Source organism: Sciurus vulgaris (genome assembly GCF_902686455.1).
Source record: "Sciurus vulgaris genome assembly, chromosome: 4".
Classification (NCBI taxonomy): Eukaryota; Metazoa; Chordata; class Mammalia; order Rodentia; family Sciuridae; genus Sciurus; species Sciurus vulgaris.
The window spans coordinates 48,495,615-48,514,637 of NC_136464.1; the positions used below are offsets into that span (position 1 = coordinate 48,495,615).

The window sequence follows — 19,023 nt, forward strand, 5'->3', positions numbered from 1 at the left end:
AGGGAAGCTGATAAAAGTGATTGACCAGGTGTACCAAGACAAGTAAGGTGGACAAGCAAAGAAGAAAATGGGAGTAAAGGGAAGCTGTGTGACCGAGCCAGACCCAGACCGAGAGGAGGTCAAAGGGAGATGTTTGCGTTTTCAATGTCAAGAGGTGGAGCAGTTCTGAGTGACAAAGCCCAGAGCATGGTCAAGGGAAGTTCAAGGACTGGAGTGCAGCGGAAGTGACAGTTCCTGGAGATGAAGCGATTAAGGAACTAAGCGGGCAGGGTGGTGATAAGTCATCATTTAATTTATTGTCCACTTCTGGAAGTGAAGGGAGGCATTATTAATGCATCATCCACCCCAGAATAATAGACACTGAGCAAGCCACGAGGTGAGCCTGGTGCTTAGTCTCAGGACAGAGGAAAAGACAATGGCCCTGGGGTGAAGCCATTAGGAACAGGTGGGAGTTGCAGGCAGCTGAGCAGTGTGGAGGAAGGTGGCATGGCCCGTGCCAAGAGGCTCACCAAGTGCGGCTACACAAGAGGGTTGTTTTAATCTGTATTGTGCTGCTGTAACAGAAAACCAGAGACTGGACACTTTATCAAGAGCAGAATTAGATTTCCTTATAGTTATGGAGGCGGGGAAGACCAATAGCAAGATGCTGGCATCTGGCCAGGACCTCGTTCTGCATCTTGCTCTATGGAGGGTCAGAGGGCAAGAGAGAGTGAGAGAGTGTGTGTTGGGGGGAGGCATTGACTTTTATCACAAGCCCTCTCCCTCAAAAATGACATTAATCTATTTATGGGGCAGAGCCTTTGTGACTTAATTACTGTTTTTTTAATGAACTAGAAACAAGGACCTTGTATGTACTGGGCAAGTACTCTACCATTGAGTTACACCCCAAGTTCCTAACCACCTCTTAAAGGTCCCACTGCTCAACACTGCATTGGGGATTGCATTTCCAACACATGGACTTTGGGGACAAATTCAAACATAGCCAAAGACATAGAAACTCAGTGCACAGCGACTGTCCCTGCTAGAGCCCCTTGCATTTCCATAGTCCTCTGTCTCGGAATTGTTCCAGAACAGATCCAACAGTCTCCTCTCAGTCTACAATTCATAAAGCCTTTCTGAGTTTATTCATATGTCCCTTAAGTGAACAGAGGGCCTGCTCTGGTCCTGCCCTGGGTTAGGCTGAGGAGCTTACAGTTCCTTAAGGAACTCACAGCTCAGTGGTTGTGCTGGGTGGCAAGCTGAGCCAGGGAGGGAGGAAACTGTTTTCTGAATGTCATGATATCATGCACACCCCAGAGTTAAGTATAAAAGGGGAGTATCTAATGGGTTCGTGATGAGAGAGGCAGGGATGATCATGAAAGATCGAGGTCACTTTCATTAGGGTCTTGAAGGGCAAAAGGAAATGTGCAGGACTAAGCAAGTTTCCTCTTCCTGACAGGGGGAACAGCACGTGCAGAGGAGAGAAGGAAGGAAGACCTCACACCTGTGGAGAAAGGCCAGCATCTCACTTTGCTGGAGAGTGGGCATCCTTGTGGCCTGGGGCTGGGGACTAGGGTGTACCTGCAATTTGGGTAGAAAGGTGGTCAGGAGTCAAATACAGAAAAAGTCTTGAATGCTATGCCTAGTGGGCATTTATCCAAGGGGCATGGAAAGACTGCAATGGTCAATTTGAATTGTCAACTTGATTGGATTAAGAGATACCAATGATTAAGAGGCTTCTGGGTGTGTCGATGAGGGTGTGTCTAGGAATGATTGGCATGTGGGATGTCAACTGAAGTGGAGACTCTCCCTAAGATGGGCAGCACCATCCAATAGGATGGTGGCTTAGATGGAATAAAAGTTGGAAGAACAAGGAAGCAGATGCAGATGAAAGCTCGACTCTTCTTGAATGGGTTCTTGATTGCTGCTTCCATCGTCTGAGGATCTTGGACTCTCTTCTTCACTCTTCCAAAGTGGACTCTGCCAGTCATTCTCCAGGGTATTTCCAGAAGCCTTCAGTCTCAGACTAGGGTAGTACTGTTGATCCCTCTTGTTCTGGGGCTTCTGCCTCATGGACTGCACAGCTACTGGTTCTTCTAGCTCTCCAGCCTGCAGATGGTCATTGTGGACTATTCAGCTTCTGGTTGGGTAAATCAACCTAATAAATCCCCTTTTTATAAATCATACTTCCTGTTGATCTGTTCCTTTAGAGAACCCTGACTAATACAGACTCTAAATGGAAAGGAAGGCCACAAGTGACCTAGGAAGCAGTCTCCATAAGCTGGCTTCCCTTCTGTTATTTGGTATGGACAAGGCTTTTCTCAAAACAATGTAGGGAGATCTGTCACTCAGACTTAAGGTGAGTTTTTTAATCCCTATCTCCTAAACAGGTATCCCAGAAGCTGGAACACAGACAAATTCCAGAATGATCCCCCCAGCACTGTCCTCCACAGAGGGACACACTACCATTTGACCACTGTCCGGAGTGACCAGGCATCTTCTGAAGTGGCCAGGGACCCTGGAAACCTGCAGTCCCCCCCAGGTAAGGTTTGCTGGGAGGCCATTGAGAAACTGTATATGACTGGCCCATCTCTTTCTCTCCCTTCCTCCCTTCCTTCTTTCCTTCCTGTTTTTTAGAAAAGTGGATGTGGAATTGGAAGGAGGGGAGGAAGTGACGGCACACATGGCTCCAGTGTATGGAACAGTCTGTCCCAATTCCATTGCTTTTCTGAGGATGGTTGGGAACCTACTAGCCCTGTTCCTGGGAATTCAAGTAGCTAGAAGCCTAGGGATCTGCAGGTGCCCAGGCCACACACAAGCCCTAACCCCCTGACATCCAGGCTGTTGCCCCTTGTGCCCACCTCACACTGTCCAGCAGCCATGGATCCAGGCAGGCAATCTCTGAGGGCCTTCCAGACACCAAGGCCTTCAGAGGATCCCTCCCTCCCAGCATCATTCTGCAGAGAAGCCAATGTCACACAGCTAGGAAGGGGACAGTCTCCAAAGACACAGGTGTTTCCCATAATCAGAACCTGCATGCAATGCAGACTGAGATCCCCTTCTGCCACTACCTTAAAAGCTGGTCAAGAGCCTGGGAGCTGGGGCCTTATCGTTTTGCCATCTGTGCTCTGCAAGACATCTGGGACTAGTGGGTTCACCAAACTGCATGCCCTGGCAACAAGGGGCTGCATCTGCAAGACGAAAACGACCTTGTGGTGTAACTGGAGGTGGTCTCACTTCTTTTCTAATTCTGAATCATCCTGTAGATTAGTAAGGGTCCTGGAAGGGTGGGCAAAAGGCTGAGGTGGCAAATGAATTTCACCTCGTGGGTCCTTGTCGGTGATGACCAGGAAGGCAGTGTGGAGGAGGAAGCCAAGTCAGGTCTGGGCAGGAGATCTGCATTCAGCATACTGGTCCTGGTCCTGAGTAGGGGGAGGGGACAGGCGCTGGCAAGGAGAGTATTTGCCATTTCACCCTCTGCTGTAAGCTGACACCTTCTGTGTCAACACACAGTCCAAAGGCACCTAATGCCCGCCCAGGCACCGAGGACAGGGAATCGCAGCCCTGCTGTGTATGCTTTGCTGTTTACTCCTGATGCAGGGAGCAAAGAGTTCAAGTAGGTCAGGGATTCCTTTGCAGGATGCATCACCATGAGGTGTTTTTCAGAGAAAGAAGCAGCATCAATTTGCACAGCCTTGTGCAGCCACATCTTCCCTGCTCATCTATGCCTCCCAGGCCCAAATTGAAGGCTGATGCCCTCACACAGATTCCCTGCTTCCTCTTCTCCCTCAAGCTTCTCCTGCCCCTCAGAGCTCAAAGTTCTTGGTTGGAAACTCCACCACATGCCTGTCAGAACTGTTGCCTGGGCAACTTTGGAGGCAGACATATCCCTGCTCCCTCTTTCCCATCTCCCTAGATAAACTGCATATTATGATGATTGAAATGATCGGTACCATTCTTCCCTGAGCACCCGGAGCCTGCTCAGATCCTCATTTGACCCTGTTAGTCACTGGAGAAGTAGATAGGGATGGGTCACACATTTTTATTGGTTAACTGGGCAGACACCTGCTCAAGGACACTCCATCAGGTGTCTTTTCTCCAGGCATCTTCTCTCCATTGTCCCATTCTGGAGAACATGGGTGGTTGGGGTTGTTGAAAAAGCAGGCAGGGACTAGAGGCTTATTTGGGAGGCTCTTTCCCACCTTCAGTTGTGAGGTCAACATCTGGGGCCAAGGTTGGCACACTAGGAGACTGCCAGATTGGGACCAATGAAGGAAGAGCTAGGATGTGTTTAGGAGCAGGTGGCTTAGCCATCAGGTTTAGTGGGTGACCCTGGCAAAGTCCTTTTTTTGGTCTGGGACTTGATGCCTCCTTCCCTGTGAAGTGGGGCATTGGACTAGAACCTCTGGGCAATTTTTTCTATGCAGGGCTTCTCCGTTTGTACATGATAGGGTAGGAAGGCACAGAGTCTAGCCTGGCCCAATCCTCTGGCCTGGTCAATCATACCCACTATCCCCATCCCATAGGACATATTGCCTCGGGAAAAGCATATGTCCCCAGCAGCCTTCTGAGAGGCTGATCTCAGGTCAACCAGTTGTTATCCAGGCAAACTGCCTGTAAGTTGTACACATTAATTGATCACCTACTGGGTAATGAGCTCACATGTTGAGTAGGTTTTCTGTGGGCAAGAGGAGAGTAGAAAACTATAAAACCAAAGAAGCCAATTGGGCTTCAAAGGGTGCTAACTGGCCCTACCCCTCTCCACCCATCCATCCAGTCATCAACCCAGCTAATGATTCCCCACCATCCACTACTGGTACACCAGTCTCTGTGTAGGAAATATGGGAGGAGGGAGGAGAGAAAGAGACAGGGGCCATTAGTAGGGTCACCAGGTATGACAAGTACCCTCATGACATCAAATCATTCTGGAGGACAGAGAAGGCCAGAAAAGGCATCTCATAGTCACCAGGTGACAACATGATGGAAGTATTTTGTCTGCCCAGCACTTTGGATGTTCATGAATCCCATCACTACCTATTTATTGTCCTATACCTGGTAGTTACCTCCCTGACCCTGGAAGGAATTTGAATTTGCAATCCATACTAGGGAAAATTTTTAGCATTTGACATAATAAGGCTATCTTCATCCAGAAGGTAAGCAGAGTCAGGGCAGAGCGGGCCCAGGATGGGGCTGGGTGACTCAGGGTCTCCTCTGGGCTTCCCAGCTGCTTACTTGTGCAATTGGACAATATCACCTCTCTGAAAAGCAGTTTTCTTTTCTAAAATCTATGGAAGGTCTGCGTGGTGGCTCCAAATCCTTCCCCCTACCTTTGGGAGCCCAAAGACAGTAGCAGAGTTCAAGAGAGGAAATTCCAATATTTCTGAGATTAAAATGGTTATCGCATTTATTTCCAACAATCTTATAACTCCTCTTGAAACAAACATGCTTAACACTGTTTTAAAATACAGGATGTACTGTCTAGATGTCTTTGATGAATAAAAATATTGAGATGATTGGTATTTGTGTTATCATTTTCCTTAAAATTTGCAAATTGTTTGATAGACAAACTCTTTCAAAAGATGGAGATCTGAGATCAAAGGGATTCTTGGTTGTTGGGACAGGGTAGCACTTGGTCACCACCGAAGGTCATTCTGGTCCAAGCATTCATAGATGTGCTCAGCTGCCCTGCCTACAATGGGAGAAATCCTCCAGGAGTGGGTGGTCTGGTGGAGAACAGACATACATATGTACAGCATATTTTTGGCTTACCAATCTCGAGCTGGTAAACTCACAAATATCCCCAGTTAGCATAATGACCATTCCCATTTTACAGAGGAGAAAACAGGCTCTCTTGAAGTCAGGCGTCACTTAGAGGTCACTCAGCTGGAAGATGGCCGAGCTGGCACTTGAAGTCTAGGAGGAACGGTTTCAGAGTCTGATTGGAGGTGGGAGAGGTGATTCTGGTCCTCGCCAGGAGGTCAGTTCCGTTGCGTGGGCTCGGTGAGGCTGAGGCTTGCAGCTAGGTCCACGGAGCTAAGGCCTGGGGGATTCGTGGGGTGTCAGACCAGGGCGGGGCTCCCCCAGGCAAATCTTGGTTTGGGAGAGCCCCAGGCCCCACTCTGGAGTCCTGGCGACTCGCCAAGGGCCTGGAGCTGGCTGAGAGTAACGCCAAGGTGGAGAGGGGCGAGAAGCGAGGCGGGACCAGAGTAGAAATAGGAGAAGGGAGAGAAGGAGGAGGGAAGGGGCGGGGAGTCTTTCCTGGGGCAGGAACCCGGGCCCCCCTTGGCGCAGCCGGCCCGCAAAGCGATTCTGCAGATGGAAGGAATTAAGTGGGAGGGGAGGGTCCTACGGTGATAGGAAGAGAAGGGAAGTAGAATGTGTGTGTGGTGTGTGTGTGTGTGTGAGAGAGAGAGAGGGGGGGGGGGACAGAGAAGAAAGCATCAGATTGGACATAAATAGAAGATACGCCAGGGGAGGAGACTGACCGACAGACAGAATATCAGAAAAACGGATCAACAGCGAGAAGAGGGACATAGGAGAGAGAGAAACAAGGAAAAGCAAGTGAAAATAAAATATTTGGAGAGGATGCAGAAAGCAATAGAAGAAAGCGGACAGTAGGGATTAGGCGGGGCGGTACCGAGCGCCAGTGGTGGCCGGGCTGGGGCGGCAGGGAGTGCGAGGGGGCCGTCCAGGGGCGGGGCCTACACAGTGCTGCATGTGTGTAGTCGAGCCTCATTTCCCCTCTCGCCCCACCCCGCTATCCCATATTCAATGAGACAGCCAATGGAGAACGAGGACGGGGCGGAGCTTCTGTGGACCCCACCCTGGGAGCGGCCGCCAGAGGGGTCAGCACTGAGGCAGATAGCGGATCGCAGGCGGATAGCGGGCGGGGCGGGGCGGGGCGGACGGCGGGAGGGGGCGGGACCAAAAGTTTCCTGCCCAACTTTCGCTGCCTCCTTCCTCCGCCCGCGCGCGCCCGGGCTGCAGTCGGGGGGAGGCGGTGGCTGCGGCGGCTGCGGGCAGCGCTCGGGGTGCAGGGCATAGGACGCGAGGCGATCGCCGTCCGGGCTTGGGTGGCTGGCAGTGGGCACAGGCTCCCCGGTGCCCGCCCCTCCGTTGGGAGGGGGGCGCGAGCGGGCGGCCGGGGAGGGGCCGGGCACAGCCGCGGCAAAATGAGCCTGCTGTCGGCCATCGACACGAGTGCCGCCTCGGTGTACCAGCCGGCCCAGCTGCTCAACTGGGTCTACCTGTCGCTGCAGGACACGCACCAGGCTAGTGCCTTCGATGCCTTCAGGCCAGAACCGCCCGCAGGCGCCGCACCCCCGGAGCTGGCCTTCGGCAAGGGCCGCCCGGAGCAGCTGGGCTCGCCCCTGCACTCCAGCTATCTCAACAGCTTCTTCCAGCTGCAGCGCGGAGAGGTGGGTGCCCCCGCGCGCTCCCGCCCTCCACCCCACTGCGCCAGACCGTTTCCTATCTGCCCGACTCTTCCTAGCCTGGCCCCGGCCGGCTCCTCATTGCCCGACCGAGTTTGGCTTGACTTCGTTCAGCTCTGCCAAACTTGCCGCCCGAAGTCCCTGGGGCGCCGGGAGCGCGTCACCTCCCGTCAGAGCACGACTGGGAGCAGCTCAGGCCCGGGCAGGGCCCTCCCGCCCCCTCTCCCAGCCGGGGAGCCCTGCTCCAAGCAGGCTGAGGCGCGGGGGGGGGGGGTGTCTCCGGATTCTTTCCAGACAGCCGGGGTGCGGCCAGGGCGGGGAGCCCCTTCCAAGCGACTTTCCCTCGCCCAATCCTATCCCCCTCCTGGCGACCGCTGATTGAGACCGAGTGCAGATTGTTCCGAACTCCTCTTGGGAAGGCCTAAAATCTTTTCTCCTCCGACCTCCGGAGGTTCCCGGCCCTGAAAAACAGTGACTCGCCCAGAGGGCTTTTCCTACTGTTCCCACACGGGGACCCCCAGATCCATCCTTCAGCTGCTGGCCCTCCTCCAGCTACATAGGAAGTGGTTTTTGAGGGCTTGACCCGGCAGACTGCGCTGTCCCCTGCCCTCCCAGCCTGGAAGGAAATGAAAGGGAAATCCTTAGGGGGAGTGGGGGAGGACTAGATAGGGGGAGCAGTTCCAGCTGCCCAGCTCCTTCTCCAGAAACCTGGGCCACCTATGTCGCAAAGTCTGCCTGTTTGGTGGATTCAGTTACAAAGTCTACCGGGCAGTGCCTCTTCCCCAGCTAGATAAACACACAGATAGCCATGACCTCTTCGTACCTTTTAAGGGGTCTTCTCCAGAGCCTTCCCAGATTCCATTCCTTTCTCCCACTGGACTTCTCCTCCTCTTGCACTCCCCAATTACTCCAGTCTTATTTGAGAATTGCAGACACCCGTCACTGGCTTTCAATTACCTGCCTTGTGGTGGCTGTCTGCAAAGATGCAGAGGTGTTTGGGGTCATACATGAGGGTCACTTTCACTTTCCTTCTAGACCTGGAAAGTCTGAGTCCTGAGAGGGTTGGGGAAGAAGGCCTGTGTGTGCCTGGGAGTGCTAAGGTCAGTGAAAGAGGCAGACCTTTCTGGTCTCATAGATGTGTTTGACTGACCATTATTTACCAGGGGATTCATGGACATATAAAATGCTAGCTTAAGGCCAGCACCTCCTGAATTGTGGCCCTGTGTGACTAGAACTGGTAGGGGAGAGTAGGCATGGTGGAGAGAGATGAGTCTGGAAAAGTATCCTTTGGTACCAGGTGAAAGCATTTGTATGCCAAAGTTCTTTGGAAACTAGTTGTAAAGCGCTCTCTACATGAGGAATGGCTCTTGGCTAGGAATCTTTCTTTCTTATAAGAAACTTTGCCGCCTCTCAGGAAACTGGCTTCAGGTGGCCAGTGACTTTAGAGAACTGTGGAGTGGTTCCTCAGTGCCTGGATGTTTCCGTTGTTTATTCTCTTACCAAACATTTTTTAAGCTCTGTGTGGGCCCATAGTGCTTCCTGGGCACAGGCTAGTGGAGGCCACAGATAAGTAGGCAGATGACACAGTATGTGTGAATGGTGAGGGGTTGGATGGGAGCCATGGTGGCAGGTGATTGGGTGGGGGGCCATGATGGTGATGCTGTGATGGTGGGTGATTGAATGGGGGTGTGCCCCAAGAGTGTCTTATCCAGGGAGGAGATGATCACCACCTGCAGGTCAAGCAGGGTCCCTTATCAACCCCTAGGAGCCTCCCTCTATTCCCACCCTGTGGTGGCCTTGTGTTCCACATGTGGGTCTCTGCTAAGAGGGTCCTGGGAGTTTGGGGCCATTAGGGGTCTCCTGTGGTAGTAGGATGTTGTGCCTCTTCTTGGAAATTTCTGGACTCCAGGATCCCAGCTGTGACTCAGTGCGAGCTGTCTGCTGTTTCGTTTCTGCGTGCCTAAGTTTCCCCATGAAGAGGCACAGCAATGTGGAAGGAGCAGATAAAGGGCCAATGGTGGAAGATTCTTTCATGACTGGCTTTAGGGAGCTTCCTGACCCTCCCTGGGTCTCAGATTGCCTGTCTGTTAAATTTAGTCCCTCCTGTCTCCCAGGGAGGTGTGTCTGAGACTGGAGAGCTGTACAAATGAGCGAGGATGTGCCTGCAGATGGTTTGGGCTGGGGAGGCAAGGAGGGCTTCTCTCACACTTACAGGCCAGTGGCTTCCTTAGAGGGGCTAGAGGACTGTGCCTGAAGACTTCCGGAAGGCTCTCTTGGCTTCAGTCTCCCTTATCCCCCCCCCCCCCCCCCACACACACACACCCACTGCGCCTCTTAAACCCTCTCAGAGTCCCAGCTGTGCTCTTGGGGACAGGCCTTTCCTGCCTATAGGGCTTAGCTAGTGACCTAATATGGCTTCAGAATAGCAACTGGCTGAGAAGACAAGAAGAAATACCCACCACCTCAGTGCCACCAAGGGGCTAGTCAGAGAAGCGTCAATTCCTGTGTGGGCTAGAGGCAACTCTATGAAGGGACCTAAGGGCCCAGAAGCGTTGCCATTCTGTGAGAGGCCTGCAGGCCCGGTGGCAGTGCCTGTGGATGTGACTTGCATGCTGACCGCTGACCACAGCCTGTCTGCGCCAGCCCCTGTGCCAAGAGCCCACCCCCTCCTGTACCGCCCCCAGGCTGCTCCCACCACAATAGCAAAACACCATGAATGCAGCTGGCACCCCAGGGTGGGGGGAGGTGAGGACATGGGGGCACAGAAGCCCATTGTGCCCCTGGAACCTCAGCCCTGGTAGCTGAAGATAAGCCAAGGGTTCTGAGTGGCACTTTGGCCCTGGGAACCGAGAAGGAGATGGCAGAGTTCACATGTAAGTGTAGGCGCAAGTACCAGCAGGTGACCTAAGGCAGAACAGGCATCTCATACAGCTTCTCAAAAGATCTCTGGGTCCACAGACCAGGCCATGTGAATCCTGTTTCAGAAACCTGATTTGTGGCAACAAGTATGTCTTTGGAGAGGGACTCCTGGGTCCTTGGCTAAGCCCCTCCTCTCTCTCCAGGTGCCCAGCAAGGCAGTTCTTAGGAGTGGGGGTTGGGCTGCACGGGGTGAGGCGGGGATCCTCCCTGCCATGTTCTGTTTGGAATTTAAATTCACAGCAGTGTAGGGACTGTGGGATTCCACTTCTGCAAAAAGTAGAGTTGAGCATTACATTTTGGGTCCCTTGAAGGCATACCAGATCCTGCCCTGGCTAGTTCTTGTACCCCTACCACCACCACCACTGGGGACAATATGGCTGTCCCTCTCCATTCAGGTCTGGTGATCAGGGCAGTCTTTTTCTTTCCCTTTCCTTCCAGGGACAGAAGTAGCTGGGAGGCGTAGCCCTACTGTCAAGTGATCTGTACTTTGAGGGTGATTGGGGGAAGGGCTTTGGGGTGAAATTTGTTTGGAAAACACAGCATGCTGTCCTTTCTTGGATTCACACAATGCCTGCTGGCATGGTCCTGAAAAATCCTGCGGGTTTTAACATCTCCAGACCCCGGGAAGCTACAAGGAGCCAGACATCTCCTTTCTTCATTGCATAGATCCAAACTGCAGGAAGCTCTTCCTGGAGTCCAACTCTGAAGCCCTCCCAGATTCTAGTGTCTTCTGCACCACTGGTCCCTTCCTATTTGCCTCTGTGGTCCATCTGATGGAAATTTGGGAGTGGCAGCAAGGCTGTGGTGAGGCTTGATCAGTGGCACTTCCCAGGATCTTTAGCCGTTCTACAGACACGGCTATTATAGCCCTTAGAGGAGCAGCTATGGCAAACTGCTTTAAAAGGTCCTAACTTGGATAGTTTCCTTAGAGTTTAGATGGGACACCTGTGCCTGCAATGGATGGAGATGAGCCAGAGGGCCAGCGGTGCGGATGTGTGAAATGAAGTCATGTTTCTGCCAAAGGTATAAGTTTGCCTGGCAGGGACTGAGAGTGGTCTCCAGGGACTAGGGTTGGTTCCCAGCAGCCTTTGTGATCTCTGTGGGATGGGTGGAGAGGGAGTCCTGGAGCTGGGGAGGAATGGTCATGGTAGCCCAGCAAGGAGCCGGGAAGCTGAATGGTGACTCAGGCAAGGAGGCCAGTGCTTGGGAGTCTGTTGGCCAAGAAGCCTGACCCTCCTTCCACCAGATTCAGTTGTGGGTTAAGAAGGGGGTCACACCTCATGGGTCTTCTGAGTCAGGTGGGAGGGAGCAAAGCAGGCGGCATTAGTAACTAGCAGTTAGCAGGGTGCTGTCAGTAGTCTGTACTCGGGTGGTGCTTCCTTCTGGCATCTCTTCCCTCATAATTCCCATTTTATAGAAGGCAAAATAGAGGCCTGACAAGTCACCCAGCAAGCCAGTGGCAGAGCCAGACTCAGACCTCTTCCAGGTTCCAGCCAGGAGCTGTGTCCATGGTCCAGCCTGCAGCTGGTCCCCAGGTTGGCTCTCACCCGGATCATTCTCTGGTCCTGCTCCTGCAGAGCAGGCAGTAACCAGGGTCCTCTTGTCAAGCAGAGGTGCCTTTGACCTTTTGTCCTGAATCCTTGAGGTTTGAGGAGTGGTGGGCAGTCATGGGTGCTGGGTTTCTTCCCATGTTCTTGCTCTGGCTGTCCTGGTTTAGGAAAAGCAGAGGAGAGGACCACCTCTAGTACCTTTGTTCCTGCACTGCAGCCTGCGTGTGGCAGCCCCATCATCCAGATAGAGAAACGAAGGCACAAAACCCACAAATATGCTGCATCCAGAATGTCAGCAGCAGACCCAGGATTCCAGCCTGGGACCAGGACACTTGCTGTGTCCTGTGTGTATATGGAGTACACTCAGTTCTCCTGTGGCCATCCTGGTCATCCCCAACCCTTGTCCAGTGGACAGATCCCTCCTCTGAAAGGTTCTACCTGGATGCCCTGGGGAGCAACCATCCCTCCAGTTGCTCTGGCCTCGGGACAGGTGAGTCGTAGCCGTTTCCAGCACAGCCTGTCTTAACAGCTGGTCTTGCTGTACAGTATGCGACAGGTGTATCTGTCTCAGTAGCTAGATTGTCAGCACTCTGAGATCTGGAATCTTGTCTTTTTCCACTTAGCAGTTGTAGTATCTGATGCTCAGTCAGCACAGGGACATACTAGGTGATCAGCTAATGTTTACTGAACAGATGGGTGGGTGAGTGAAGGGCTGGCTTGAAGCCTCTCCTTGCTTCCATGTTCAGTCTTAGTCTGAACGCTCTCCTTAGTCTCTTAGGCTCCTGTTTCATTTCAAGGAAGAAATGTTTATTGTTTGATTAATTGGAATGAGCCGACTTGGGAGATAGTGAAGTCCGGCCCCAGAGGTGTCCCCTCAGGCTCAGATGCCCTCATGGCCCTTACCTTGTTTGGTATGGACTTCTTTGAGAATCTGAAGACAGCTGAAATTCCTGTTGTCAGCCCAGGGCACAGAGCACCAGCACGTGTGCACACGTGACCACACAGTTCACATGTGATTTCAGATGGAGTGGGTCATGGACACCCTCATGTGACCATGCATCCCAGGTCCAGGCCCCCTGCTATAGAGGCTACAGACCTGGGTGATACCTGGGACTAAATATTAGGATCCTTTCCAGTCATGGGTTCTTAGATCTATGCTTTCTGCTTTCATTTGACAAATATGAATAGAAAAGAGAGGCACCTGGTCCCCAGGGGCCAGAGGAACCAAGGTAGGGGAGAGAGGGCCCCCTGAGTCCTCTCTGCTTTGTCCTGCTGCCGCCGTCTGCCCCCTGATCCTAGTCCTTTACCTGTTTCTCTCTGCCCACTCCCGTCATCAGGACACCTGCGTGTTGATTAGATTAGAATCTTTTCCACGGGCACTGGCGGTGTGCAGGGCGCCGTGCTTACCTGTGCTCGGTGCATGGGCCTCGGTGAATGGGCGGCGGCACCTTCAGGGTCCTGCTGAAGGACTGCCCTCCCTGTCGTGGCCAGCCCTGCCCCTTCCTGACCCCCAGGTCAGCTTTAGACCTTGGAAACCAGAGCAGGGCTGCGACTGAATGCAGGAGGGAAACCCCCACACGGCTTGTGGCTGCATTTTCCTCTGGGTCCACAGGCGGTCTCCTCTCCCTGAGGCGGGCCCCGGCCACCTGTGTGTGCATGTGTGCGTCATGTGCACTTGCTCAACTCCAGATAGGCCCTAGGGATAGAAGAAGTACAGATTCCCTTGGGAGAAGGGGTGAGTCATTTGTGAAATGAATGATTTCTTGTCTGAAACAGAGGAGTGGGGTGCAGGTACGTGTGCCCGTGTGCACACATCCGTGGGTGTGCTACGGTGAGGGGTGGTTTTGGGGAATAAGAAAGTTGTCTGCTGTCCAAAGGGACCCCTGCAAGCTGGTGCCTGGACTCAGAGTCTGTCCTCCTTGTCAGTCCTGGGGAGCAGGACTCAGCTTTTGCTTCTGCTGGGCTCCTGGGTACTGCCCTGCCACAGCCAGGTCCTGGGCACTGACTCCTTGATGGCTCACACACATCCATGTCCTTGCTGGCAGCTGCTGCTCCCCAGGTCTGCCTGCTGTCCCTGCTGTCCTTGCCTGTCTCTGGCCCCATCTCTGTGCAGATCTTTCTCCTCTGGGCTGCTCTCAGAATCTTCTCCCACCTGTGCGAACTCTGACCTGCTCCTGCTCTCCACTGCCCTCCTCTTGTCCCTGGAGCGACCTCAGCTTGGCAGGCTTACTCTGGTGAACACTGGAGTCAGCTGTGGAAACCTCTGCCTCTGCACTGCATATTCCACAGTGCAGGCACCATCCCTGGGGTCCAGAACTCTCATGCAGCCCAGAAAAGCTGGTGCCTCATCTTGCCAGGGCCAAGGGGCTTAGCATATGATGTCACACCTGGCATTTTCCTCTGGCTCCCCTTCCTGTAGGGGAAGCCAAACCTTAAGGCTGTATGGAGGCTGAAATGTAACAGGCCAACACATACTGGCTGTGTTACCTTGGGCACGTTACTCAGCCTTTCTGACCCTCAGTTTCCAGCTCTGTAAAATGAAACCAGCTCTACTCATCTAAATGTGTTCTTGCCAGGCAAAGGGAAATAAAAAAGAGAAAGAATCTGGTTAAGTAGTCATACGACTAGAACAAACTGTGGTGTTATCCCATCTAATCTTCCACGTCAGCCAAGTGAGAATCTTGGAGAAGTCCCAATGGTGGGCAGGAGTTTGATGCTCAGTCCCCCAGATGTGATGTAAGGTCCCCAGGCTTTCTGCTGGCTGATGGGATCACTGACCCAGAGAGGAGGAGATGTGACCTCTTCCCCAGCGCTGGCGATAGCCTGGAAGCTTCCACCTAACATGTGAGGCTGACCTCTCCCAGTACCCAGAGCAGCCTAACCAGCTCATGAAAGCTCTGAGACCCAGCTTAATCCTTTTAAGGTGTCACCTCACCTGGCCAGTGAGACTCAGGCTCTTCCCCACCTGGGACACTGCACCCAGGATAGTAATGGGTGTAAGGAGCAGCAAAACCCATCTGCACTCTGGGGCAATGAAGGCCACAGAATCTTGCCTTCAGGGACATCCAGCTTTGTAGGACAGATGAGGACACATGACATATGCAGAGAATAGAGATGTGGAATCAATTGTAGGCAGAGTCAGGGCAGGGGTGAGGGCCCAGGGAGGTCCTTGGAGGAGAACAGCAGCACACGGGCAGTAGGGCCTCAGGATCCCCCAAATGGACATTTTGCACACTGTTCCTGGAGGCTGAGGCCTGGGTCAGGGGGAGGGCTGGGTCAAGGGCACGACACTGGATGAGAGCCAGATCTGGAGCTAGGTATGGGGTGGTGGCGGGTGTTTGGTGGAAGGGCTTTGTGGGAAGGGGCAGCATGTGCAGAGCCACAAGGAGAAAAGCAGAGTTGTTCCGTGGGGACACCGACAGGGTCATTTGGCATTGCAGAGTTAGGGGAGACTGACAGAGGCTTCCATGCCCACTTTGCCCTCCACCTGCTGGAAGGATGAGTGCCTGCATGTTGGGCCCTGGGCCATCTCTCAGTACATGCTGTCTGTACCCAAAGATCTCAGGACCACAGGGACAGTCAAATGTGCCCTCCTTTCCTGCTACTCCATTTTATGTTTTGAAGATGGGAAACCCAAGAGGCCAGGCCCTGACCTCTGCTCTGTCCAGTCCCTGCAGGCTGTGGAAACAGCAAGGGCTCGCCTTTCACCTCCATGGCCTCAGCTCAAACAGGGTTTTGGAGAGGAAACCACCCGCTGCCCCACCCGCCCTGCACTGGCTGGGCGGGCGGCTCTCCTGACTCTGTCTGGCTAGGTCTGCCTCCTTCTGTCTCTCTGGGCCTCAGTTTCTCCATCCATAACATGGAAATGATGTCAGGTCAGCTGATCACTCTGTTCTTTCAGCTTATAGTTGATGTTTGTCTTGAATTGGGCTAGGGACAGAGAGCTGCACCAGTCACCGGGACAGGCTGAAGGACACTGGGGGTGGGGGAGGCTGGGAGGAGGGGAGCTCCCTTCTCTGCCTATAAAGCTGCCTGTGGGCAGGGGAGAAGTTGTGATCCTCATGATGGGGGGCGGGTGGGGTGTGGAGCTGCGAGGCCAGGGCAGCCTGCTCAAGGCCTCTGGCTGCCCGGGATGCCCGAGAGGCCACTGTGGGCAGGGGAGCATGGTCACAAGATGGGGACAGAACTTTTTCCTGGGTATAATTAGTGCACTTTTGGACATCCACCAAACTTCCCCTTCCTCAAGACAGTGCACTGCCAAGACACTTCTGATTCCTGTGGACTTGCTTAAACCTTCTCCAGAAAAAAAAAAAAAAAAAAAAAGGAAAGAAAGAAAAAGGAAAAGGGGGGAAAAATAAGAGGGTTGTTATTTGTGAAATTGCACTTCCCGGCCATGAGGGTGAGTCACACCATTTGGAGCTTCAAGTTTCTTGTTTGGATGAACTTTTCTCGGAGAGGCTGGGGCCATGCTGGGCTCCATCTGGCTGATTGGAGGTGGGGGTGGGGGTCTCCGGTCTGCAGAGAGCCTCAGAGAGAAGATAAGGAGAGGCCTGAAGACTGGAAAGTCCAGGCGCTCCCCAGGGGTGGACCCAGCTGCTGGCACCTGAATTGCCCTGGGAGCCTGCAAAACTGCAGATTCGGGCTGGGGGAGGGGAGAGCTGGGAGTTAGTCTGATGGGTGCAGAGTTTCAGTTTGGGAAGATGGCAGTGTTCTGGAGGTGGGTGGTGGCCATGGTTGCACAACAGTGTAAATGGTCTTCATGCCACTGAACTGTGCACTTTAAAATGGTTAAAATGGCTAATTTGGTCATGTGTATCCGGCCACACAGTGAAATATGCAGATTCCAGGCCCCAGTGCCAAGTGGCTGCTTTGGGTCCGACGTGGGGCCTAGAGAACCGTTTGTGTTACAGGTTTCCCAGGTCATCCAATAGAAGTTTGGACATACTCATTTCATCTATAAAATGGGGACAGTGACTCACAGAGTGTTGGTGAGGCCAGTTATCTGAATATGTGTGGTGTTTCCAGTGCTGCAGGGGTAAGAGTCTGATTGTCACCGAGATCCAGTCTGAAATCCATCTGAGCCCTCCTGGCACCCTGCAAGGGGATCCTGGTGGACTTCTCCAGGCAGAGGGCCCTCTGACCCTGGGGTGGACCACTCCATCTTGGGCTCATCTTGGAGGAGGCACTCTAGACTGAACGATGGCCCGCGCGGTCTTTGCTGTGCTGGCTGTCCTGGTGGACAGTTGGGGTGTCAGGATCCATTGACTTCCATCTTCCAGTCACTGTAGGATGGTTGTTTGTGGGCCTGGGCTGCTTCAGGTATGCTGTTTGTGTCTTTCCTTCTACATGCCAGGATCGGATGGAAAAGTCGTACAAGGAACAGAGGCCCAGAGAGGGAAAGCGTTGGCCCACTGTCACACAGCAAAATGTCCTGAGGAACCAAGATCAGTAGTGGCACCCAGTTGATGAGGGCTTTGTCTTCCAGAAGGGGAGAAGCAGACCTCTAAAGATGGAAACTGTAGGGAGTCAGATGAGGAGGTGGGGAGCTGCACTGGGGATGGAGTAGAGGAGGGTATGGCTCATGCTCTGGGCACAGACTTCAACTCTCCTCCTTCCCCCTCCTACATTGAGGGGACACAAAAAGAACTGTCCCCACTCTGGGCCACTGTGTGCCCTATCTTTGTCAGGGAGCCTGGGGTTCTTCCTTCCAGGGACCCTGCTTCCCCTTCAGCCCGAGGACTCCCAAGGACCAGTCCTCATCTTCCCATCAGATCCACGGCTCCCCAGGATCCACAGCTTACCCTTGCAAGTTCTTGGGCACCTGTGTTGGAGCCAGGGGATGCCCAAGCCCCACGCCCAGGTTTGTTTTTGGGCTGCCTGTGGAATCTCCCTCTTTCTAGCCTTGGCCTCTCCACAGGCAAGGGAACCCATGGCCATCCTTTGCCAGCCTCCCGGCGGGGCTCCACCTTCTCTAAATTCCAGTATGCCAGGCCTGGAGCCCATGACTCCTATAAATAGAGGCTGTGTGCACCAGGGGGGGCCTGGGCCGTGTCCGCTGTGAAGCTCAGCAGCGTGTCTGGTTCCTGTCCTCTGGAGGTGGGAGAGGTGGCCTGGGCCTGCTGAGCTCCCAGGCGCAGACTGTAGGCTTCACGCCACAGGAGGTCAGCTGGAGGCCCGGACCCCAAACTCCTGTAAAATGGAAACCACGCTGCTAGCTGCCATGGCTCTTCCTTACACGATGGGGACACTGAGTCAGCAGGGCCTTGACCACAGCTTCTCTACCAGCGAGTGGCAGAACCCCAGATCTGATGGGTTGCTTTCTACCCTACCTTCTTACCTCGTGGCAGTGTGTGAAGGAGAATGAATCGTAATAATAATAATAACAGTCATTGTGATCGTCACCATGTACTGAGAGGTTCCTAAGTGACTGGCATGAGGTAAAACATTTCTGACCTTGCGTAAGGTTTGTAGAAGCCCTAGGAGAGTGCTGTCATTGTGCCCATTTTGTAGACAGAGCCACTGTTGCCCAATGGGGTCACTGACTCTCCTTGGACACACAAGTAGATTTGGGATCTGGACTCAGGGCTCAGAGCCCTTGGGCATCTGAGGGCTGAGCATGAGCTCCTGTGTGTGTGTGTGTGTGTGTGTGTGTGTGTGTGTGTGTGTGTGCTGGGCCATGGAAATCCCCTCACCCGGCTGCCACCGCCACCGTGTGCCTCTGTCCCCTGCAGGCGCTGAGCAGCAGCGTGTACAAGAGTGGCTCGCCCTATGGCTCCCTCAGCAACATCGCCGACGGCCTCAGCTCCCTCACTGAGCACTTCTCGGACCTGACCCTCACCGCCGAGGCCCGCAAGCCCAGCAAGCGGCCCCCGCCCAACTACTTGTGCCACCTGTGCTTCAACAAAGGACACTACATCAAGGACTGCCCCCAGGTAAGGCAGCCCTCGCCGGCTCCCTCGCTGAGCCAGGACAGCGCTGACCCGTGGGCAGGCACAGCAGCCTCCCCAGGAGCCCTCCTCCCAGAGAGCATTCCCACGGCCCTCTGGCTGCCGCTGTTTGTCCCCTCTGCTCTTGCTGCTGGTGTGGATGGAACAGAGGCCCAGCCTGGACCTATACTAGTGGGCGGAAATGAGTGGGGGATC

The 19,023-nt window shown here is 53.7% G+C and overlaps 1 protein-coding gene across 1 annotated transcript in view; it reads left to right on the forward strand.

The window, feature by feature from the left end:
• Nucleotides 1-6,949: 6,949 nt before the first annotated feature.
• The window catches only part of ZCCHC24 (zinc finger CCHC-type containing 24), a 53,809-nt gene continuing 41,735 nt past the window's right edge, over nt 6,950-19,023 (forward strand). Inside the window, exons 1-2 of the mRNA XM_079136919.1 lie at nt 6,950-7,397; nt 18,613-18,813. Of these exons, the coding sequence (XP_078993045.1) occupies nt 7,152-7,397; nt 18,613-18,813 (447 nt within the window). The 5' untranslated portion in view covers nt 6,950-7,151. The remainder of the gene's footprint in view (nt 7,398-18,612; nt 18,814-19,023) is intronic.